This window comes from Falco peregrinus, chromosome 19 (assembly GCF_023634155.1).
Source record: "Falco peregrinus isolate bFalPer1 chromosome 19, bFalPer1.pri, whole genome shotgun sequence".
NCBI classification, from domain to species: Eukaryota; Metazoa; Chordata; class Aves; order Falconiformes; family Falconidae; genus Falco; species Falco peregrinus.
In genome coordinates, this window is record NC_073740.1 from 464,663 (window position 1) to 487,956 (window position 23,294).

The 23,294-nt window shown below is 51.3% G+C and overlaps 2 protein-coding genes across 12 annotated transcripts in view; one reads left to right on the plus strand and one right to left on the minus strand.

The window, feature by feature from the left end:
• Window positions 1-4,382, plus strand: part of HDAC7 (histone deacetylase 7) — a 91,501-nt gene extending 87,119 nt beyond the window's left edge. For all 10 annotated transcript variants that reach the window (XM_055792313.1, XM_055792309.1, XM_055792315.1 and 7 more), the window contains one exon: window positions 455-4,382. In XM_055792313.1, the coding sequence (XP_055648288.1) occupies window positions 455-500 (46 nt within the window). In that variant the 3' untranslated portion in view covers window positions 501-4,382. The remainder of the gene's footprint in view (window positions 1-454) is intronic.
• Window positions 4,383-5,234: 852 nt separating this feature from the next.
• LOC101922523 (twist-related protein 2-like) lies at window positions 5,235-23,201 on the minus strand. 2 transcript variants are annotated; one of them, XM_055792321.1, is made up of 4 exons: window positions 23,071-23,201; window positions 12,898-21,963; window positions 11,867-12,451; window positions 5,534-5,673 (listed from the first exon to the last, which is right to left on the minus strand). In XM_055792321.1, the coding sequence occupies exon 3, from the start codon at window positions 12,356-12,358 to the stop codon at window positions 11,873-11,875; it is 486 nt and encodes a 161-aa protein (XP_055648296.1). In that variant the 5' UTR covers window positions 12,359-12,451; window positions 12,898-21,963; window positions 23,071-23,201; the 3' UTR covers window positions 5,534-5,673; window positions 11,867-11,872. The 2 variants fall into 2 exon arrangements, with proteins under 2 accessions (XP_027636379.2, XP_055648296.1); XM_027780578.2 differs by lacking the exon at window positions 5,534-5,673 and adding an exon at window positions 5,235-5,369 and having other exon boundaries at window positions 11,867-21,963.
• Between the last annotated feature and the right edge of the window lie 93 nt (window positions 23,202-23,294).

Sequence of the window (23,294 nt, forward strand, 5' to 3'; positions counted from 1 at the left end):
ATTTTAACTGTCCTCCCCACTGAGATCTCTGATCCTGCAGCCCTCACGTCCTGGCAGATTTGGCCCCAGTGTTCAGCATTGTTGGGTGGTGGGTTGAGGTTCTGCATCCACATGGTCAGGACCTGGATTGGCTTCTGGGAGATGCAGTGCTGGGGTTTTCCCAAACAAAATGAAAATGAGACCAAATCCTCTTCCCTTCCTTGGAGGCTGGAGGTGTGGAGGTGGGTCACCTCCTTTCAGCAGCATCCCCAACCTGCCCACCACCTTTTCTCATCCTCACCAGGACTCAGCCAGAGTCTACATGGGTCTCAGTGGGGTGGGAAGCACTGGCAAGTTGGGAGGCTTGTTGGATAGCCCCAGAAGCTGGACTTGCCAGAAGGCTCCGTGATGCTGAGCGGTATATGTTGTGTGACACAGGTCTCCTCATTTCATGTGTCACATTTCTCCATTTCAGGCCGCAAGACGAGCTGATGGAGGAAGAGGAGCCCATGAACCAGTGATGAGCAGTGATATTCTCTGCTCCTCTACTTCCAGGATGTGGCTGGACTCTCCTGAGCCCAGTGGTCGCTCTTCACTCCTGGCTTCCCATTTGCCACGTGATCCTCACTCCTCAAGTCATGGTCCTGAAACAGCCTGGACCTTTGGCTGCCACCTCTGCAGGTGTCCCAGAAAGGATGCTCCTGCAGCTACCTGGAGGATGTCCTCCTCCTCGGGACTGATGGAAAAAAGACTAACTCCCTCTGCATGGCATGGCCTTGCAAACCTAGACCGTGCCTGCAGTCAGTTCCCAACATTCAGGACGTGAAACCCCTCCAGGGGTGTGCATGAGAGGCCTCCAGCCCTCTGGCTGCAGTGGCAGCCAGATACAGACCTGCCCTTCTCCTGGGATCTTCCTCACCCTTGGGGAGGGGGGTGGGTGTTGGGACGGATGTTGTGGCTGTGCTTCGGGTGGTTAGAACCACCCCCGGGACTGCACCCAGAGCTCCTTTCTGGCCAGGCAGCAATGCCTTTGAGAAAGCAGCCCTGTGTTTTGCTCGGGAGGGACAGGCTCCCTGTGTCTTCCCACAAAGGCTTCCTGGCTCCCCTTCCTCTGGTGGGGCATGAGGCAGGAGCAAGTGTGACAGTGACGTGGGGTATGAGCAAGTTCTGCACGAGAAGGGTTTGGACAGCTGTAGATGATGCGCCGATGCCCTGCAGCTGGGGAAGAGCAAGGGCTGGAGTGTCTGCAGTGCCCAGGGTTGCACCTGTGGGTCATCCTAACCACTAACTAGACCGTGAACCCTCTGGTGCTGGGGCTCTGATTTGCACTATATACAATTGATGTGTGCTAATGTGAACCGTATGTATTCTTATTTCCATGGGAATTTTGAGAACAAACAGCTCTTCATGTGGACATTACCAAGGTGCCTTGAGCCCTTTCAGCAACGCGCTGACCTGAGGATCTGTATCAATGTAGACCCCTGTAATCCCTGAAGCAGGGGCAGCCCAAGCTGTCTTCCAGTCACCACCCTGCGCCCACCCTGCAGTTACACCCCCAGCACCCCAATGGGCTCCTCCAGCTGAGATCCTGTGGGGCTGGGGTGACAGGGGCAGGGGCAGGCCCCCCAAAATGAAGTGTCCACCTAGATTTGCCTTCTTCCCATCTCATACTGCAACAGGGCATCATGTGCCTCCTCACTCTGAGAGGTAGGTAGGTCCCCTCTCAGGCATCGTGGTGCTGGGCTGCAGCAGAGTCTGGGGACAGCTGGGCTGAGGTGGTGGGGGTGGATGGGACATTGATACCTGTCTGAGCTCAGGAGGCAGCTAGATCCATCTGCAGACACAGGGAGGAGATTTTGTAAAGAAAAAAACCCAAACAAACCAAAAAATAACAAAAAGAAAGGGGGCCGGGGGGAATATATTGGAAGAATAAAACATTTCTGTGTCTCAAACTGCCCAGAGCTGGGGTCCAGCAGCACTGGCCAGTGACACAGAGACTGAGGAAGGTGTGAATTCCATCACGGCTGGGTGACAAGCAGAGATGCCACTGCCCATGCACCCCGACAGCTGCCTCCTTGCTGCTGGCGCTCTGGTACCTGCGCTCGCCCTGCAAGGTGGTCCTGTGATGGGCAACTTCTGGCTGGACGGGAGGGAGGGCATCACATTGCAGTAGGACAGCTTGGGCAGGAAGGGGTTAAAAAGCGCCTGCCCCCCCTCCCCTCCAACCCTCTGTCTTCTCCAGAGCCTAGTGTTTGTAGATACTGGCCCTCCATTCTGTGGATTCTCCTGCCAAGGTTGGGTGGTGGGAAGGACCTGCTGCTTCTCCAGCCTCTGGGCACTTGAGCATTACTGGTGTCCCGCCCAGTGCCAGCCACTGTGGCCTCTTCCCTCTGCTCCTTCCCATCAGCCGAACTGGGCACCCTGCTGCGGCTCCTCCAGTGCCACCATCTCTCCACCGGTCAGCCTCAGTGCCACTTCCCTGCTCAGTCCCAATGTCACCCTCATTTCTCACAGTGGATCCCAGCTGGACTCATGCTGGACCCCAGGAGCAGTCCTGATGTGGCATGGCCCACAGCTGCTCCTCACCGCCAAGAAAGCCCAAAGGTCAACATTGAATGAGGATTTATGCTCCAGTTTCCTCCAGGAGAAAACCGTGGGTGGAACTGGGTGAGCTCAGCTGTGGAAGCTGTTGCAGAGGGACATGCCCCAAGCAAACAGCCTCTTTCCTCACTTCTTCTTTAGTACTTAACATTTTCAGATTTCCCCTGGGTCTATCAGGGCAAGAACCCAAAGGAAGAAAAGCGGTGATTAAATAAGCTCATGAATTCAAGGGCTGACCCTTCCCAGCCTCCAGCCTGACAGATCTGTCTAGGAGCACCCAGCAGGACCTTCATGAGTGTTACCTGGCCAGGGCTGGGTTGGATGGCCAAGAAGTCATTCATTTTTTGCACCCGGCATGGTAGGTCACCCCAAACCAGATCCAAAACTGAGTAGCCCCTCTGCCTTCGCTCCCCTGTTGTGTCACCACAGCAGCAGCTGATGTGTCAAACAGCTCACGGAAAGTGCCGGCCCCGTCTGCCAACTGGGGACTTGTGGTTTCAACCCCAAAGATGGGGCCAAACAACATGGCAGTAAGGGCGTGTTTGTGCGAGCACATTTTTTTCTAGCAGAGTCATGTGCTTCCTTGCAAGGGTCCACTCTCCCCATGGGGTAGCACCTCCTTATCCCCAGGTCCCCCCCTAGATGCCCCTTTCAGTGGTGTCCACTGAGCATGGAGGCTGGAGGAGGTGGTGGGGTTCCATGGGTAGAGTTCCATGGTGATGCTGAAGACCAGGTATGGGTGGGTGCATCACTGCCTGGGTGCTCCCACTACTTCTTGGTTAGGGTGGATGAACTCACTGAGTTCCCATCTGCCTGATTTTAACAGCTGAACATCAGGCAGAGGAGTCCTACCATGAAGCTGATGGTGGACATCTCCAGTTCCAGGGAGGAGCCGTCCCTGTTGCCGTGCCCGTGCATCCCAGACGAGCCTGCCCCACCCCATTGTAAATGGAGAATGGGACCTCCAAACCAGGCACCAGCTCCCACAGAAGACACTCGTACTGTCCAGCCAGTGGGAAGGTTTGTTGGTGTGGCAAAAAATGCCGGATGATGTCCTGGCCACCCATGCCAAGGATGCTGTGGGATGTCCAACATTGTGCTGGAGGAACTGTCCCTCAGGGATGAGGTTTATTTGGGCTTTTCTCCCAAGACACATGAAGATGCTAAGGGCCAGAACATCTCCGGATCTATCCCTCCTTGTCCCAAACACCTTTTCCCCCAGCAACTTTCTGTGTCTTTGATAACAACAACTATGGTTGTGGCTGTGAACATTGAAAAAAAACCCAAGACCTTGGTTCAAATTGTTGTTCCTTCCTTAGGGCTGATGTTTCCCTCATTTTAAAATAAGTCAATACACACATTTATTTAAAAAGAAAAAAGACTCAACAAAATGTTACTTAAAAAATAAATTTTAAAAAGATATTTACCCTTTTTTTTTTTTTTAAATTAGGCTTGGAAGCCTGACTCTCCACTTTGCAGAGGTATTACCCCTTTATTTTTAAAGGACATTTTAATTTTTGAAAGAAAATTTATCTTTCTAAAGGTGGTTTCATTTTTCACGTGTAAAATACTTTGTCTGATGCAGTTAACAAAGCCATCCACAACCCTATTTTTAATGGAATTTATATTTTTTTAAGCACATTTAGATTTTTTTAAAGGCTGTGGTCAGCTCCCCAGCACAGGGAATCCACTCACATTGTACATAAAAAATTGAGAAATATATAGAAAAAGATAGTCTGAACCTTGCTGTTGCTTCTCCTTGGATTCTCTGGTGTGTAATAAAGCATGATCACTAATTGAAACTCTGCTGTTGATTCATTTGTAACACTTCTCTCCCGCATGGATTATTTCAGTTTGCATGCCTGTTACAACCTCATTTAAAGGGACTTCCCCCTCCCCCCCCCCCCCCCTTTCTCTGCTATAACAAGCAAAAATACCTGATTCTCCTTTGCCCAACTTAACAATGACCAGGCACCAGTGCTGATGGAGGGTGCAGGGGTGGGTGCGCAGCTGTGCCACCTCATGCTTAATGACAGCACTATTTCCTTTGGAAACAAAAGGATTGAACGCTGGAAAATTCCCCCGGACTTTATTGGGATCATGCAGAAACCCCAACACCCCTCCATTGTCCCCCCCACTGTCTCCACATCCCGCCAAGTCAATCTCACCCCTGCAAGAGCCTGAATCTCCCCAGGGCAGCACCACTCCCGAGATGTCCCCAAACTCCCCCAATTCTCATGGGGAAGAGGGAAGGGCTGTATGTTACATCTCCAGCCTTATTTTTCCAGTAATTTCAAAGAAATTGGGTTGTTCCAACAGAGTGGGTGGTTTTGAGACACATCCATGGACTATGAGTGAATGGAGGGTGTTGTGAGCCTCAAGGTTCATTGAGGGGTTCAGCAGCCCCCCTCAGATCCTCTCCACATGCCAGTTAGCAATACAAACCATGATGCTGTTACGGTGCAGACCTCCAGAACAGGATAAAAGCAGACAAAACCCACGACTCATGCTCAGTCCTTGGCCAAACCCTTGGGCGCTGCATTTTCACATCCCAGGGGGACTCTGGGAAGCGGTGAGGACCAGACCAGTGAGGGAGGGCACGAGCACTTATCATCCCAAAAGGAATTGTCCTGCCTGGTCCTGGCAGAAGGCAGCTGCCTGCAAATCCTGGCTGCAGGCAGTGGGGATGTGGGGAAGACCAAGTCCGCTGAGCCAGAGACATCAGCTTTCCTGCAGGCTTGGGAAAACAGGCAGCTATTACAGGAGTTGATAACTTGAGTATTTCTTACCTGCGAGTCAAAAATAAATTACAACCTAAAGAGTTTTGTACACAGCATCCAAACAAGCTTGTTCCAAGCAAAACCACCTGGGTCCTGGTCTGAGTCCCTCTGCCCCAGCCCCAGGGTTTGGAGGGGTCAGAGCAGCCCCAGCAGGCAAGGAGGCTGGCAGGGTGGGATGGGACTTGTGCTCTCCTGCTCGCTGGGGAGGCTGCTGTCATTTTTTCAGGTGCTGGAGGAGAGCAAGGTGGCTGGGTCTGGGTGCCTGGGCGCTGGCGAGCTGCTGCTTGTTTCCATTGAAGTGGAGGCCTAAGACCTAAAGGGAGACAGGCAGGGTCAACCTGGCTGCCAAGTCACCAAGGTTTTGGCTTGGCACAGCCAGCCCAGGCTTCCCAAAATCATGCCAAATCCAGTGCTTGGCTGGGTAGCCAGCGGAGGGAAGAGCCATGTTTGGTTCTGGCTCCTGAGCCTTCATGCCTTGGAATTCACAGACTTCCCCGTAGCCGCATGGGATGTACTGGGCAATGTCGACTGTGACGTGAACATGGGCACCTTGAGCCCACAACAGTGGGTGTTCAAAAAAAACCCCACAGCTTTTACCCTCAATATGCTCCTCTGGGAGCACAGCAAGGATGGAGAAGGAAAGCAACCAAACCTCTCATCTCTTTCCCTCCCCTCTGCAAGGAGGACAGGCATTAACCTGTGACAAACTGTTTCCTCTCCAGCCCAGAGCATGAAGGGCTGTCCCCAGGGTGGGTGGCAGTGGAGGGTGATGCTGGAAGGGACCCCACGCAGCTGCCAGGTGCCTCCAGCTGACGCTGGACACCAGCCTGGAGCCAGGGGGCATGGTGTGGGTGAACCGAGCGCAGGAGAGGGGCAGAGCAGCCTGATCCAGGCCTTGGGCAGGGGGAAACATCTCCTGCCAGGGCTGGATGAGATTAGAAATTAGAATCAAGCCCTGTGGGGGCAACGGTTTCATTTTGCTGCCCTCTGAGCTTCTTCCCCATCACCCTCAGGTCTCTGGTTTTATTTCACCCCCTCCCCAGCTCTGCCTCTTGCTCTTTTAGTCCCTCCTTGCACAATTTCTGAGACCTTTAACTCTCTGGAGAGGAGCCTGGAGAGGAATAAGTCAAACCCTCCAATAATTCAACTCAGGCACTGGCTGAGATAATGCAGATGAGGCTGGCAGGGCTGCCTGCAGGGCTACCAACAGGCCAGAGCCTGCCCAAGCTGGGTGGCAGAGAGAGAAAAAGTTCCCAAAGTTTGATGTGTCCCATTGCTGACTGTTTGGGACCATGGTCCAAAAGGTCTGTGATGGGCACTGTGCACATACACAGTGCTCAAGGGCAACAGTGTCTGGCACAACAGGCAACCAAAGAGGCTGTTTTCCAGCTGGCATTGCCCAGGGATGTCCTATGCAGGACAGGGTTGTCCTATATGCAGCCTATATAAAACTTCATAATCTCCCCTTGTCTCATGGCATAGCCATGTCTCAAGCCAACAAGGTCTAATGCCTAATAACGCACTCATGGCATGATTTCGACGGCTGCCAAAGGACTGCGGGAGCCTCCAGAGGAGACCAGCCTTGCTCTGAGTGTGCAGGACTTGGTGATGGGCGTTCACAGGGCTGGCATGGACCAGACCACAGAACTGGGGAGATGCAAAGCTCTGCAATCCCGTCCTCAACACCCCAGTTGATGACTGTCTTTCCCTCCCTCTGCTGCATTAACACCCTCATCTCTGTTCAGATACAGCCCTATAAAAGGAAATTAAATGCAAAGCCCATCTTGTTAACGCATCTCCTTCGTTCCCCCTCAGATCCCAGGTGCATTCCCGTGACATTCAGTGGTGAAATATGGGTTCGTTTCAAAGGCATTCCTCTGGGCTAAGCGAGCGCAGCTGAGATCTAGCAAGCCTGTCTCCTCATGGGGATCATAAAGCAGCAGACATTTTAATGCTCATGAGGGCTGGCTCTGTAATTTTTATCTCTGTTTTAATTTTAACTAATCCTGAATAGTGCAGAGAACCTGTCTTGCTGCAATGCAGAGGAGCCTGGTTCCACCAGGCAGGTTTGGCGAGTGCTTCCATCTTTAACAGAAAGGTGGAAATTTTTGCTTGAAGAACGTTTTTCTGACAATGAAACTAATGGCAGCCCCAGTCCCCTCTTTAACATGTCCTTGTTGGCTGGACAGCCTGTAGCTCTCTCTGCTCTGGGCTGAGCAGCTTGGGACAGCAAGGTGATGCCATTCCTTGCTCCTGCACAGCAGTCAGAGTGTCCCCTGACAGCCCTGGCAGAGGCTGGGCTGGTGGTGGTCAGGATAATCATCCCCAGCCCCATCTGGTCCTGCATCCTTACCCAGAGATCAGCCCTGGGATTCTGGGGGATGTCTGGCATCCCTCATCTTGCGCCGCTCATACTGTCCTGGGGCATCAAAGTCGGAGCCTTCAAGGCACCAAACATTTCTTCTCCCTCTCTGTCCTGCAGATGCTATGGGAAATGCTACACTAGCTCTGCACTCGTGTGGGAAGACGGCAGCCTTTGGAGGAACCTTTTGGCCTCTAAACCTGCTCTTTGCCAGAGGAAGGAGCAAATCCCAGAAGCAACCTGCCAGAGCACATGGCGGGGAGCAGCTGGTACTCAACACGGCCCCTTGACCAGAATGGAAAAAAGAAAAATCACCCAGGCACAGATTTCCCAGGATATGGGCAATTCCTTGTCTCTTCTGGGAACTCAAACCAAAAGTGAAAGCGAGGTGGCTCCTGCCAGTGCAACTCCTTGCCTGCTGGACCCATCCAAGGAGGAGCCCAGTGCCTGGGCTTGCTCCAGCCCAGCCCAGAGGTCCTGGACCACCCTGGCCAGTTTAAGCAGCAGTGAGTGAGGGGAAACCCGTTCTCACTGCTTTCAAAGGACTGATCCAGGATGGCAAGGAATCTCAAGCAGACGAAACTGTGCTCTCTTGCTAATCTGCAGAGGGATCTCGGAGAGGTTTCTGAAGCAGCTGCTCTTTTAAATGCATTTTCTGAGCAGTTCTGAATCAGGAAGTGAGATCTCCCCAAGCTCCTTTAATACTCTGGTGTTTTAATACTGTGCAATGAGACATATTTATAAATAAAAGAAAATGAAACAGACACCCGACAAAGCAGAATCCAAGCAAGAGCAACAGTCCCCAAAGGGAAGATTTACCCAAGGTCTTTCAGGATAGACAATTAAGTGAGGGCAAAGCGAGAAAGACAATAAATCCAGGGAGATAAATGAAGGGCAAGGAATATCACCCGTTACAACTCCCCAGTCTTCTCTCCCTAGCAGTGTCAGCTTCCAGCCTCATTTTCTCCTCCAGCAGGAAAAAAAAACATTTTAATGTGCTCAAGCCTGTGCTGAAAAACCATGAGCTTGGGGGACTTCAAACATTATTTTTCTTGCCTGAGGGCTCAATCCCTCTTTCACCGGATGATGTCTCCTGGTTAACAAGGGCATATCCACATCCAGCTATTCCAGCACCCTTTGATATTCAATAGGCTGAGTTCCAGTGGAGACCAGTATGCTGGCACTCGCAGCAGCCGCTAGCTGCTTTACATTATAAAATTACAGTCCCTTTGCAAGCACTGGGTTAATTCACTTACAGGAGAGAGATGCAGCCTTTCCAACTCTAGCATCGCTTCCCCGCTTCCCCGTGGCCATTCCTTCTTTCTGGTCTTTGTTTAACAAATCCTCCTCCTATTACTTCCCTGCCCAACTGGGAATTGCTAATTGGTACCCGAATGCCACTGCAGGCTGGCACAAAGCAGCTTATTATCTATTCAGCTAAAGGATGCTTTGCCTCAAGGCAAGCACCGGAGCAAGCTTAGAATGAATATTAACCAGCAATGATAAGCACACTGAGCCTACCATGCTCACAGGACACAAGGGATTTTACATGCAGGCTTTTTCATTTAGCAGAGGGGTCTTTAAGATCACTAAGGGTCTTTAATGCCTCTGTTTATCATGGGAACACAATTCCTGCCAAGCACTCAGCTTAAATAAACAGGTTTAAAGCCAATGACCGGATGCAGAGCTGCACATCAGCCCACACACGCAACTGGGAGCAGACATGCGTGCACCGAAACCAATGGCCCTGAGTTTGGGGACGATGTGGAGGGAGACTCAAAACCCCTCCACCTCCCCAAGGTGAAGATGCCTTTAGCTGGGCTTTAACGAAGTGCACAAGTCGCCAGCACAGACTTTGTCAGCATAGTGCTGAAGAACCTGAAAACCATCTGGCAAAGAAACCCGTACACTTGACGTGCTGATTACACCTCTCTTGTGAATCCATGAAGCACCCCGCATCCCCCAACATGGGATAACCCAGTTACAAACTGGAAAACTCACTCGGCTGCAAAAATGTGATGCCCAGAAAAGGGCGAGTGAGGCTCTGGCGGGGATACAGGCTTGCTTTGCTCGAGGGGCTCAGCATCCCAACTGTCCCCAGCAGCTTTTTGGCTTCTCAAAGTGAGAACAAGTGACTGCACACTTCACTTCTGGCTGTCCTGAAGGGGAAGGTGTCCTGAGCCATGGCTCAGGGGCAGTAATCCTGCTTCCAGCAAGGACAGTCATTTTTTTAAACAACCAGGTCTGCCCAAAAAAATTTAGATCCATACATGGGTTTAGGAAACTGACAGTTTTCCTGTTGGGTAGAAGAGATCTCAGCAAGACTTGCAGGAAAATGAGACTTTAAATGTGGCACATCCTGAAATGAAATCCCTCTGGTCAACACGTTTAGCCAGCCCTTGCACCTACATCTGCAGATCTAGCCTGAAATTCAGGGCTGTTAAGTGGCAAAGCCCAGTGGCAGGAGGGCCAGTGGTGCTTACAGGGGGACACCGGCTGCAGTGGAGGGTGCCCTGCTGTCCAGGCATCACTTGGGCCACTTTGCAGGCATTTGCTATAATTTATTTTGTCTCAGAAAGGCCACTTTCCTCCCATTACCACTCCCTCTGGCCTTTCAAAATGTGAGACCAAGTTGGAGGGCAGATTTTTTTTTTTTTTGCACTATGGCTTCCCCAAGATCTACCCTAAAGGCAAGGGCACCGGGAGCCCATCATTGTCCTCAGCAGGATGTGACGAGACAGGGACCAGTGATCTCACCACACTGGGCTGCAGCATCACAGCAGTCCCTGCCACAGCTGAGGGTCAGCATGGATTAAATTAGGGTCTTGCAGCCCTTAGCACTTCTCATCCCAAGGTCTGGAGTCTCTCGTGTTATAAATATGCTGCTTCTACCTGCAGGGAAACCAGGGCTGGGCACAGTCATGCAGGTGCCTGCACTGAATCAGGACTGCAGTGCAACCAGCCAGGAGGAGAAATGGCACACAAGGAGGGTGCAGGAGGCTGACCCCAACTACTTGCAGAAAATAGTAAGGGTCTGTCTTTTCGTAGTGGTGGGTGCAATAAAAATGAGTCCTTTTAAGTTTGGACTCCCCAGAAGACCTGCTGGTCTCTCAGCCCCAGTGCCAGGGCTGACACAAGGCAGGGGCTAATGAATTAGGGCCGGAGGAAAGCTAGATACCCTGATCCTGTTTAGGGGACAATGGAGACTCTTGGGAGCTGGGCTGGGCTCCCAAGAAGTGTCCCTGAAGTCCGCGGCTTGGGAATGTCCTCCGGAGTTTTCTGCTCCTGCTCATGGGCCACAGGAAACATTAGCACATAGCTGACCCTTTTCCCCCCATTCCCCCTTTCTCTCAGCCCAACGAGACCTACAGCACAGAAAATAAGATTAACCCCCTCTCCTCTCAGCAGCTGTGCCCGTGGTGGCTGGTGGTGCTGGGTACATCAGACAAGGGGTGCAGTGCAACAAATGGGCAAATGTCATTGCCCTGGCATACTCGCTCAATATTTTATTCCTACAGATCCAAAGGGATTACAGATCCCATCTTACGTGCAGCACTTTAGGAGAGGGGTAGGAGAAAGCCTGGCAGGCTGGAGACCCCAGGGCCACCCAATGGCTTCAGGGACCACTTGCCAAATATCACCCAGGTGGCCAGGACAAGGCTGGGGTCTTTGCGCAGTGGGAGCAGCAGCAGCTGTTGGCCAATGGCTGCTGAGCTACTGCCAGTCCCGTTCATGTGGTTTTGACACCTTGGTAACCCAAGCACATTCAGGAGGGTGTGTGCTGATTTAGGTGCCCTCCCAGGTTACCATGGGAGGATAAATCAGAGTTTTAAGCCCTGGGTTTAAACCTTTCACTAGCCTGCCCTGGACCAGACCTCGTTAAATGAGATCAGTCGCTTGAGGGCTCCACAGCTCAGCCCCCAGCAATGTCCTCCTGGCCCCGGTGAGGTCGGGAATCACCACCTCCTCCGAGCGCCAGCCTTGGCAGTGTCTGGGGTTTGTTAAAGCAAATTGCTTGCACGTGGAGTGTGAGGAGGGGGCAGCTGCTGTGTGCTTCCCCACCGCGGGACAGAGCCGGGGAGATGGATGGAGGATGCAAGATCGAGGGACGTGCAGAGGTTGGTGGGGAGGTGGTGATACATACCCCGGCTCAGTGGGATGTGGACATGGACCAAGCCCCTTCCATCCTCCAGACGGAGAAGGCGTAGCTAAGCCTCTCGTGGGCCAGGTAGTTGCAGCTGGTGATCTTGTGGTCCAGCTCATCACTCTGCAGGACCTGGTACAAAAAGTCTATGTAGCGGGCAGCCAGCTTGAGGGTTTGGATCTTGCTCAGCTTGTCGGAAGGCAGTGTCGGGATGATCTTCCGCAGCTCTGCAAAGGCGTCATTGAGTGACTGGGTCCGCTGGCGTTCCCGCACGTTGGCAATTACGCGCTGTGTGTGCATGTCCTCGAAGGACTGTGGGACGGGGCTGCGCTTGCTCCGCTTGCCCTGCGGCGAGGGGGCACCACAGTCCTCCAGCGGCTTGCCCCCTTGGCCACGCTTGCGGAGGCATTTCTTATGCAGCCGCTCACCTTCCTCCTCGCTGGTGACCAGGCTGCCTTCAGGGGAGTCTGGGCACATGCTTTCCTCTTTCATCTTCTCAACTCCTTGCAGGCAAAGGGCTCTGGGCTCTCACAAGATGCAACAGCCCCGGCACAGCAGCAAGGAGGCCCGGAGAGGAGCCAGCGCCTGCTCAAGAGGTGCACCCTGGAGCATCCACCCTTCAGCCTCCCCAAATTTCCCAAGCCTTGCAGAGCCCTCCAAGGAGCTCCGTTGGTTTGTCCTTTGGGCTACAGTGAGGAGGGTGTCTGGATAACTTTGGGGAATGGCTCTTGCTGATAGGGCGAGGAGCACTGTGGGCGGACCAGGCACAGACCAATGCAGCCGTGCAAGGTAATGCAAACATCAGTGGAGCTTATGGGTTCCAGATTTCCTCCCTCCCTCCTCCACCGACACCACCAAGCCCTCCGGCACAGATGCTCCTGTCTGCTGCCCTGCCCGGATGTCAGGGGACATTGCCTATGTTAATGTGAGCACCAGCCTTGGAGTTCAGGGGAGGCTTTTTTGATTTTTTTTGTCTTTTTAAAACATTTTAAGCTCAGTTGGCCCTGCAAAAGCCAGCCAGAGATACTCACTTGTTCAGTTTGGAATAGGAGACTTTTATCCATGAGAGATTCAAGTGGAAATGGGCCACCACGTATGTTTTGAAGAGCAATAGAGATATTCTCTCAGTCCAAAGGAAGAAGCAACAGTGATAGGCATCCATACTGCTCTTAAAAAATGGCATAACTAAAAATTAATTTGAGTTTGCATCCATCCATCCATCCATCCATCCATCCATCCATCCATCCATCCATCCATCTCTCTTCTGTCTGTACATTTCTGGCAGTCTACAATAGCCCTTATTATACAGATGGAAGCCAATACTCATCCACCATCATATTCCTCTCAAATAAATACAGCAGCTATTGCAGATAGGTCCAGACTCTGTTCCTGGCTGGATCCACAGCCAGCTCAGCCCCCGACGTCCAGGAAATCAAGCACTATAAGCAGTAGCACTTCCTCACACCAGTCCTGACTTTGCCTGCAAATAAACCCACTTTCTCCTCCCTGCAGAAATGCTGGGAGAGCTGCACCCTCTTTTACCCAAGGTCAGACTACCAAGCCATAAAATACTCTGAACAGGCCCCTCCTTATATTCGATAGTTTTCAGCCCTCTGTTACCACACTGCTAGAATCAGCACATGAAACTGGAGTCAACTGGTGGCGCACCATCCTCCCACATCCAGCCACCTGCCCCCAAAGAGCTCCTACACCTTTGGGAATCCCTATGACCTTTCCATCTCCTGCCTGTGCCCTCTCTGCCTCTCCAATGTGTTTCTTCTTCACAATGTCTTGGCCTCATCCAAGCTGTCTCTGCTCATCGTGCTCTCCTGGCATTGCTCCTGGCTCTTGGTCATTGGGAACTCTCACCCTGAGTGTCTTTGGAGGGATCCTGAAATCCTGGCATGATGCTCCTTGGGGATGTTGGGATTCACCCCCAGCAGAGCTCCGTAGCCCTTGCTACACTTTTGCTTTGCTATTCTGTCTAATAATGAGAGCACAAAGGGGTATTATGGGAACAATAGTTTAAAACAGTATCAGTAATTTATCAAAATAATATCAATAAAACATAAATTATTGAGTTGACATATGCCTGTCTCTCTATAGATACTTTTAAATTAGCTCCTTTCTATACCACCTAACAAATTTCCATATATAGTATATTTTATTAGCAGAAATATATAATGTACTGCAGAATTCCCCTCCACTGATGAGCCTACACTGTGCTGTGGTGGGATCCCCTTCCTCCCCCCAGACTGGCAACAATGCAGATGCAGCAACTCAGGCTGAGCATGACCAGGAGGATGCAGTCCTTCAAAAGGCAACGACCTTTTTTTTATTGTCTTGCTGCATATAACAAACTAATATTCTCACCTTGTCAGTACTATCTTCATCCTGGATACCCTATACTGTTGTACTGCAGTCTTTCCTTGAACCTCTGTTCAAGAACATCTGACTTGTGCCCTACAACCTGGAAAGGAGCAGGAGGAGGAGGAGGATGGCCTCTCCGCTCTTTGGGGTGGAGTTGAATAACAGCAAGAGACTTGGCCAACTTTGCTCAAGCACGTTACAAAGGTTTCCAGTAGAAAAACTTCCATTCAAGCTCAGCTACGAGGTATTTCTTAAAAATATGCTCTGTAGACCTGCCAAGCATCTGTAGCCTTGCTGACCAGACACACATCCCATTGTCCATCAGTGCTCACAGTAAAACCCTTTCCAACCCCTTTGCCTCCCGAATTATACCCACCCAAATGCTGCTTTTTCACTTGGGATGCGGATGCCCTACAGGTGCTTTTCTCTATTTTAAGGATATATAAGGAGAAATACAATGAGCTTTTCTCATCCTTCCACAGGTTTCTCTTGAACATCCTTCATGCTAGGTGGGGGCCCAAGTGTTATGGCAACCTCAAAGAGCCACATTCAGCCCCTCTCCCAGGGAGACCTGAGTGATGCTGGATGATGATGTTGGTTTTTAGAGGGCTTTGGCTCAGCCCCATCCTCCCTGTGCTCATGTCAGCTTGTCGGGGATGGCAGTAGCCACAGATGGGAACTAGCAGAGAAACGAAGTGTGAAAAACACCCAATATTGCTTAAATAAGTAAGAGATGCTCAGAAACTGGTTGATACTCGGACCTGCTGGGATGGAGCCCCGTGACTTTGCTCCTTCCTTCTCACCAAAGCCCATGGTGCTGGCAGGGCATCGGCTCAACACATTACTCACACGCGAGCGTTGTCAAGACAGCAACTAATATCAGATGTTCATAATGCGGAAAGACAATAGATCACAGGGGCCTGGGAAAGCGAGAGAAAACAAAGGGCAAGGAAAAAATACCCCAGGGAGGGCAGGATTTAAGGAGGATCCAGGGTCCTCTGATCCCGCGCTTGGAGGAGCTGGCTCAGCTCTGCCAAGGGCTGGGAAGCTGCCAATTAACACCAGCTGAGGCACGGGCTTGTGCCTGCGTTTTATTTTTTTATTATTTTTTTATTGTTTTCCCTTTTTTTTTTTTTTTTTTTAAAAAAAGACATTTAATCTAATTTCCCTGGAGAATTGTTTTGGATGAAGGAAGTGAAGTTTGGTATTGTTGCTGATATCCTTGAGCAAAAGGAGAAATACAATGAGCTCTGATCTGCAGGAAGGTTCAGCTAAGCACCCTGAACCGCTTGAGTGGGCTTTTTTACCCAGATTTGGATGTTTTGTGGCAAGAGTACTTTTTCCCTTAAACTTTCCAATTTGTTCTTCCAGTGAGGTTTTTTTGGAAGAATATTAACATAAAATTTTCATGGAAAGGTCATGAGTCACCAAACTGGTTTCAATAACTTGGCTTTTTCAGCTAGCTGAGTTTTATAGCGCTCGTTTTGACAGATCAGTGAAAAATTCAGACCTTAAATATGCAGAGGGAAAGAAAAAAAAAAAAAGCTTAGCTTGCTTGATTCAGTGAGAAGCCACCAGATGGAAGATTTGAATTCACACCATGTCCCAGCCCCTCTGCCCACCTCGCCTCCTGGTCTTCCTCCATCCTCTCCCTACTCATATCCATCTTTCCTGAGCAGCTTTTTTTTCTGGTTTAGGTAGGAAAAGTCCCCAGTGTTGGGATGTCCTCAGCAGGTCTGAGCCCAGAAGATGGTTTGCAGGGCTCTTGCAGACAGCCCTTTGGAAAGAAAGGAAAGGTGAAAGAAAAGAAAGCAAGGACACTATCAAACCACACATGGGCAGAGAGCAAGGGAGCAGGGAGTCCATTACCTGCAAAAACAAGCCTGAGGCACAGCAGTAACTTAAGAGAGGCTGTGGGACCTCAGGTAGGAGCTCTTTCATGGAGCTGAGGTGGGAGCCAAGGTTTCTTTAGAAAATGGCTGAGGCATCCCATCAAAACCAGGTCCTTTGGTAGGCTGAAAACACATGTTGGTCAGCCTGAGCCTATTTCTGTCTCTGAGCTTCACATTGCCTGTAGATGCTCTTCACTAGCCTTCACTCCTGGATATGTCTGACCCCCCTCTCTGCCATCTGCTTGGCTGCAAATAAAGCCAAGCCCTTTCAGCCTCTTCCCCATCAGCAGGTCTCCAAAGCCCCTCACAGATCCCAGCTCTGCTCCGTGCTGTCCCCACAGGGGACCAGGCTTTCCTCTCAGTCCCAGCAAAGCTGAGCTTTGGCACAAATGCTTTCTCACCTTGTTTCAGTACAACTCGCCTGCTCACACAAACATCAGACTGTTGTGCCAGGATGTTCTGGCCTCTCCCCATCCACCACAGATCTGCAGAGGTGGTCCATCAGAGCAAGAGGCCGTTGCTCTCTGCATGGTCTGAAGGACAGCATGGCACTGCCTTGTCACCAGGTCCAGCTCTGTCCCACTCAGGACACCCCACGAGAGAGCAGAGGAACCACTTAATATCACAAATAGCAAAGTTATTACAGTGATTTGCTTCTTACTCAGTGGTGAAAGATGTCGTATCTTTTGGCTTTCCTGAGTTGGATCTAGAGTATGAAGTCTGTCATGACCTTGTTGGACACCCTGAGCTGGGTTGGCTATGATGGGAGGAGGTCTCAGGTGGTAGATGGGGTCCTTGGGTCAAAGCACACTGCAGAAGAGCTCGGTATGGAACTGATGCTCCATCACCACAGATGTAAGGCAGATGGACAGAAGGCTTCTGCATCCTTGGGTTTTGGGACAGGGTTGAACGCATGATTTTTCTTGTGTTGTGTGACATAAACCAGGGCTGCATCTGCTATAACAGTGTAAAGAGGAGTGAATGAGAGAGCTGGATTCAACCTGGACAACCACCACAGATATAACGACTTGCCCTTGGTGGGCAGAGTGGGGTTGGGCCAGGACATACATCACTGTCTGTGTGCAAATGCCGTTTGGGGCTAGAAAGGCTGAGAAAGTGCCACCCCCAGCTCCACCCTCAGTTTGCAGGCTGGTAACACTGGGCTGCAAACCTGCCTGTTGCTGCAAAGAGATGAGGCTGTGCAGGGGTAACACAGTCCATGTGTGAGCCCAGTGCTATTGATAGCATCGCTTTGATGGCCGAGGACCTGATTACGCCTGCAAATAATTCTGGGCAAAAAATCAGAGGCCAAGCCTTGAAGCAGAGGGTTTTTTGGGTGGGGTTTTTTTTGGTTTTGTTTGGTTTTTTTGCAAGCTTCTTTTCTTTGTTAAAGAGAACAAAAATAATCTCTATTTTATCCTGTGTGAAAAAAAGGAGGATAACACTAATAAATTGAGAACATTAAAGGGAGCCAGGAATAGCTGCTGCCCCTGGAGGCTGGGGAAGCAGCTTTGGTTTCACAGGTTTTTCTAGTTATTGCAGTGTTAGAGTGGAAACATGTGTGGCGCGAATAAAAATGTGAAGCATCCGCTGTAGCGTGCTGTTGCTGCAGCAACCGCAGGGAATATGAGCAAGGGGGATTGTGCAGGGCTCTGGCTGTAAAAGGGAGCTCGAGCGCTGCGGGGTCCTTTGATCTGCGTGCCTGCAGCTTTGATTGATGGCCTCACAATTCATTTCCTTGTCAAAGTGACATAATGTTCCTGGAACTTGCTGAACTTTTTAAGAACTAAAAGATGTTCCCCACCAAAACGCACCCCCTCCCCCCCCTCCCTAAATGGGGGGCAGAAGGGATGGGGGGGTGGATGGGGCCTAGCCATGGTGTTACTGGTGAGACTGGGTCACAGTGCTTTTCTGCCTTGCTTTGTCCCTTCCCTGGGAGCAGAGCTGTGGGACGGGGCAGTGGGATGAGCTGTGGCACTGGGGCCAAGCAATGGAAGGACACCTCACATGCTGTGTGCAGATGCCAGCCACCACCCCACACTGACGACCATCCCGTTCCAGTTAATTTTTACATGTGAAAGTTGTTGGGGGTTTTTTCCCCCTTCTTCCCCATCTGTTTCCATCTGGCCATCAAAGGAGCAAAACGCCCTGTTCTGGGTCCCACTGCCAAGAGCCTCCTCGCTCTCCCCACAAGCTGAATAATTCCCACCGAAGCAGCCTCCACCCCAGCCCCGGCTACCACATGAGCCGAGGCTCGGGGGGGGAAGCCAAGCATGATGGGCTCCTGCCTGGGGCACAGCAACCAAGCCAAGCCCTTCTCCGGCCACCACCGCTAACAGCCTTGGCTGAGAGACCAAGCACTGCCTGCAATTACAACCTTCCTCTCCCCCTGAATTTCCGTCATTCCCAGGCAGTGATAAAGTGGATCAACCCCCCGGGATCTGCTTTCCTGGTAGTAATAGAAGATCATCACAAGCAGTTGCTCTTCCTATTTACTCCAGCTTTCTCTTCCAAAGGACCCAGCTGCTTTGCAAACCCCATGCAAAGCCTCGCAGACACGAAGCCACCCTGCAAGGGCACCCCAGCTGATGGGGCAGGTGGGGGGACATGCATGCTGTGGTTGGTAGATAACAGAATAAACATTCCCCCAGGAGATGGGATGAAGAGCACAAATGCAGTCTCTGCAGGTAAAGAAACTCCCTGGAAGGAAAGAGCAAGAGCCCTACAGCCCAGATGCTCCTGCAAGCAGTAAACCCACTCCTGCCTGGTGAGCAGCCTAGCCCTGAGTCTACTTCACCTCTTCAGCAAACATTTCTTGGACCAGTTCCCCTGCTCAGACATGAGGAGTTGCTCACCCCTGGCTATGTCACCCAATGCTATTGAGAAGAGTTTGGCTCCATCATCTTTGTAGTTTGTGAGTAGTTGTGCTTACACCTGTTGTTGTCTTGCACCTCAGAAACAAATAAAAACCTGTCATTCTTGGCTTTAATTTCTTGTCCTGGATTTCAATGCCAGGCACAAAGGCACCTTGTGAGGTGCCCATCCTGGCTTACCGCAGCTCCCCGGCTCCACAGACCCAGCTGCAGGACCCAGCCACAGCTCCACATGTGCAACTCCTTCTCCTGGTGCAAAGCAAACCCATCTCTGCCCTCTTCTTTGCTACCTCCATGTACTTCTTCCTGCACCACTGGCTGAGGACAACTTGTCCGGGCTCCCTCCAGCTGGAGGCACCAAGATTTGTGCTTTGTGAGCAGGTGTGGGTAAGGAACGGGGCACGGTGAAACCACAGATCTGTTTGAGGCATTTGAGGGCAAGGAAATAAGGTGTGCTGTGAGCATGTTGCATGCAAGGGCTTGACTAGGAACTCTACATTTCATCCTAGTGTTTCCCAGTACCCAGCTGGACCTGAGCTAGCACCCAAGGATGAGAGGTCAGTGACTCACTGTCAGATGGAGCAGGGATTCTGACAGCTGTGGCTGCATTAGCACAAAGCATCTTCCCATCACACTGTGCATCAGCTCAGCTGCTCCTGTGGTGAGTCACTTCCAGCCAGGAGATCCTACAGCCTCCAGTCAGGTCCGTGGGAAGGGAAACCAAAGGGTTGTTTTCTGCTTCCAGGGAGTTTCATGGCTTAATCTTCTCTGAATGTGTAAATGCTGCCTAACCACACTGCTCCGGGCCTGCTTCCCCCTTGCAAAGGCATCAAAGCCTCCCCTTGCAGCTATGAACCCCACAAAAGCAGAGTTTCTGAAGCATGGGAGCTCACAAGAGGAAATACAGTCATTATTTTTGCAAGCTGCACCCCTGGGCTCCATACCAGCCCATTTCTGCCTGCCTTTTCCTGACCCTTAGGATGTCTCATCTGTGGGTCACCCTGTGCCCATCCCTATTTCACACAGATCTTTCAGCATCCAACTTCTGGACATCTCTTGCAGCTTTAACTCCATTTCCATAGATAAGTAGCTGTCTACTCATCCATCCTTCACATTTTTCCTTCTAGCTACCATGTGCATGGCCATGCATTTTGCCATCCCACTACTAAGCTTTCCCTCCCCTCTCCCCTGCACATGATCCTGAAATCCCAATAAAGCCCAAAAGTTGACTTTTTTTTTTCCCTTGATGCACTGAACCTAGTTTCTTGCTTTAAAAGGAGTTTGATTGAGGCAAATATGTATTTTTTTGTGTGCAGTTACTTCTCTCTGCACAGAACTGGAAAGGATCCAGTAAGCCAAAGCCATCCTGACCTCCATCTGCCCCACGCAGAGCGCCATGCAATCCTCCAACAACAGCTCATGTATTTGTGGGAAAGCGAAGTTGAAAACTGCCATTAGCAACAAGGCAAACATTTATGGTAGATTTTGTCTAATCTGTGAGCAAAACAGCCTCTGGAAACATCTGTGCAAGAAGGTGATAGCAAAGGGTGAATTTGCCCCACGAGTGCACTGTCCAAGAGCATTTTGTCCAGATGGGATTTTGCTTGGTGTTACTCCTAAGCAGCAAACAAACTGTCTTGGTCCCTCGTGCTCCTGCTCACAGCAAATCGACCAGACATTCAGGTTCAGAAACTGGGTCGGAGTGAAAAGGGGGGGGGGGGGGGGGGGGAAATGTGGTTTTTTTCCTAGGGGCAACCAGAGCCAGGCCAGTCCTATCCAAGGAGGCAAAAAAGGAGGACGCTAGCGAGCACATACATTTAACATTAACAGTTTTCCTTGAGCTGTTATCTAAATACTGCAAAGCCTACCAGCAGGATAAGGCCACAAAAGTACAGAGCAGACAGACAGACGGATGATACTAATGACGAACATCCCAAAGAACGCTGAGTTATTTTTATGTGAGCAACTTTGTAAGCACTCAAAGCTGACTCAGATTTCTGCATCTCCTCCCTTCGAGCCATGAGCCAAACTGGAGCCATGCCAATCCAAGGGACTGAGGAAAATAGGGTCTCAGAAAAGCCAGCACACTGGTTTTTCTTCACACAGCTCTGCATGAGAGTCCATGCTCATGCAAACCACCAGCATCTTATAGCAAATTAGTAGCTCACATTCACAGCCTGGTGACTTCCCGTGGCTCCCAGGCAGCCCATGCTTGGCAAAGCACAGTTATGAGCAACATCTTAGCACACACTTGGGTGGGAAGGGAGAGGGCAGGATGGGCCCTCTCCCACCCCCAGCCGCAAGGGCCATCAGCATCACCCCCTATCAGCACCACCCCATGCCCTGGTCTGTTATCAACAAAACACAGAGGGCCAGAAAAAGGAGCAAGGACTTTGGAGAAGGGGGATTGAGTGAGTGCTGGAGCAGAGGGTGTTAGACAACTTGGACCCATGCCCACAAATCTCACGTTTGCCTGTAAGAATCAAACTCCATCTCTGCAACCGTTATAAACCACCCTTGCTCTCCCCACAGCACAGTCTTGGGCAGAAAGCAGCCCCACCAAGCCCAAAGAGCCTCCAAAAGCCTGGTAAAGCAGGGGGTAGCATCTCTGCCTCCATCTCAAAGAGCTCCAAAACCTTTTAAACTGTCTGGAGAACAGTTTAACTGGAGAACTGTGCAGAAGTTCAAAACCACCAGGAGACCCATGGAACAGCATGTCCCACAGTGCTGCAGCCCATGGATGTCCCCAGCCCCCGCACACCCCCTGCTCTTCATGACCCTCCGGGGTGAAGATGGTTGGCAGGAGTGCCTCCAGTTGCTCCATCTGGGCATCTCCCAGAGGGACGAATGCTTTTCTCCCATGCTGCTTTCCACCCGGTCCTTCCTCCCAGTCCTAGAGCTAACACCACTCCCAGCCTCAGCAGCACATGTGGGAGGACGCTGCAAGCCTTCAAAGCCCTGTCTGGGGAGAGACGAAAGGCCGGTTAAACTCCTGGCTGGAGATGAAAGGAAACTTTCCCTCCGCGGCTGGAACGAGTTGCTGGTGCTTTGGAGTTGGGTTTGAGGCCCATTTCCTGAGCGCCACGGCAGGAGCCTTCATTTGCAGAGGGACTTTGCAAGCTAGCCACGGGACTGCCATGAGAGCAGATGTCCGAATCACCCACAGGACTTCAGTGCATCCCTGAGCACGCCGGGAGGACGCCAGGCGCTGCAGGAGGGCCAGCTGGGATGCTCCAGCAGCTGAAGCTGGTGCTCGCATCCTCTGTACCTCTGCAGGGGAGGGCTCCTGGCACAGTGCAGTGGGACCCCACTGCCCCTCAGGGGTGACAAAGCCATGAGTGAGGATGGGCTGTGCAGCCAGGGCTGGCAGCAGGATGGGGGGTGAGCAGAAAGGGGGGATTTCAGCTCCTCTGCCAAGCAGAGATACACAGCCCAGGGCTGAGGAGTGGCTGGCTGGGCAGATGCGAGCGGCAGATTTTACTCATTTTGTCAAAGGAAATTCTATTCCGATTAAAACCTGTTTGATCTCAATGGAGAAGGGGGATAGGGTGGGGGCAAGATTGGGTTTCTCTCCAATTGTTGGGCTTTATTGGGCTAATGTATCAGCTAAAAGCTTCCAAGTAAGAATCAAAGGAGGGAAAGGCAAGGGCACAAGCTGCAAAATCTGGAGATGACTTCAAGGGGTTTATTAAAAAAAAAGGAAGTGCTGTGCAGCACAGAGGGGGAAGGGATCAAGTCCCTTGTCCAGGGCCATGCCGGCTGCAGAGCCAAGTACCCTGGTACCCAAAAACACTCTTTTCTCTTCTCCTCCCACCGCATGCCTGTATGTCACTGCTGTGTTGGGATGGGGTTACCCAGCACCAAACCTGGACTGATCAGAGTCCAGGACATAGAGACAATCAATATCAAATACTTGGGGCTGGGGGGGGGGGGGGGGGGGGGGGGGCAGGGGGGGGCGATGGGATGTGCGTTAAGCTGTGTGGCTACCTGAGGGACAGAGCTTAAAGCAGGGAAGGTGTTGGGTAATGTTTGGAGAAATCATATCAGAGTTGGGGGAGCACAGACAGACCTGAACACATGGTCCTGAGCAGAGGAGCCCGAGGCAGTGGAAAAATCAGGGATGCTACAGAGGTGATTTGAGTATCAGCAGGCAGGCCAGTGAGCAGGGCTGGCTATGAAGCCCCTCCAACCTCGTGTCCCCAGCAAGTGGTTCCTACACCAATGCATCCTGCTGCATCCTCTCCTTCATTTGAAGTCATGAATTCAAATTCAGCAATTTTAACTGGGATAAAA

Coding starts and splice junctions, on each gene's coding strand:
- LOC101922523 (XM_027780578.2), bottom strand. CDS start 12,358: ATGAAAGAGGAAAGCATGTGCCCAGACTCCCCTGAAGGCAGCCTGGTC.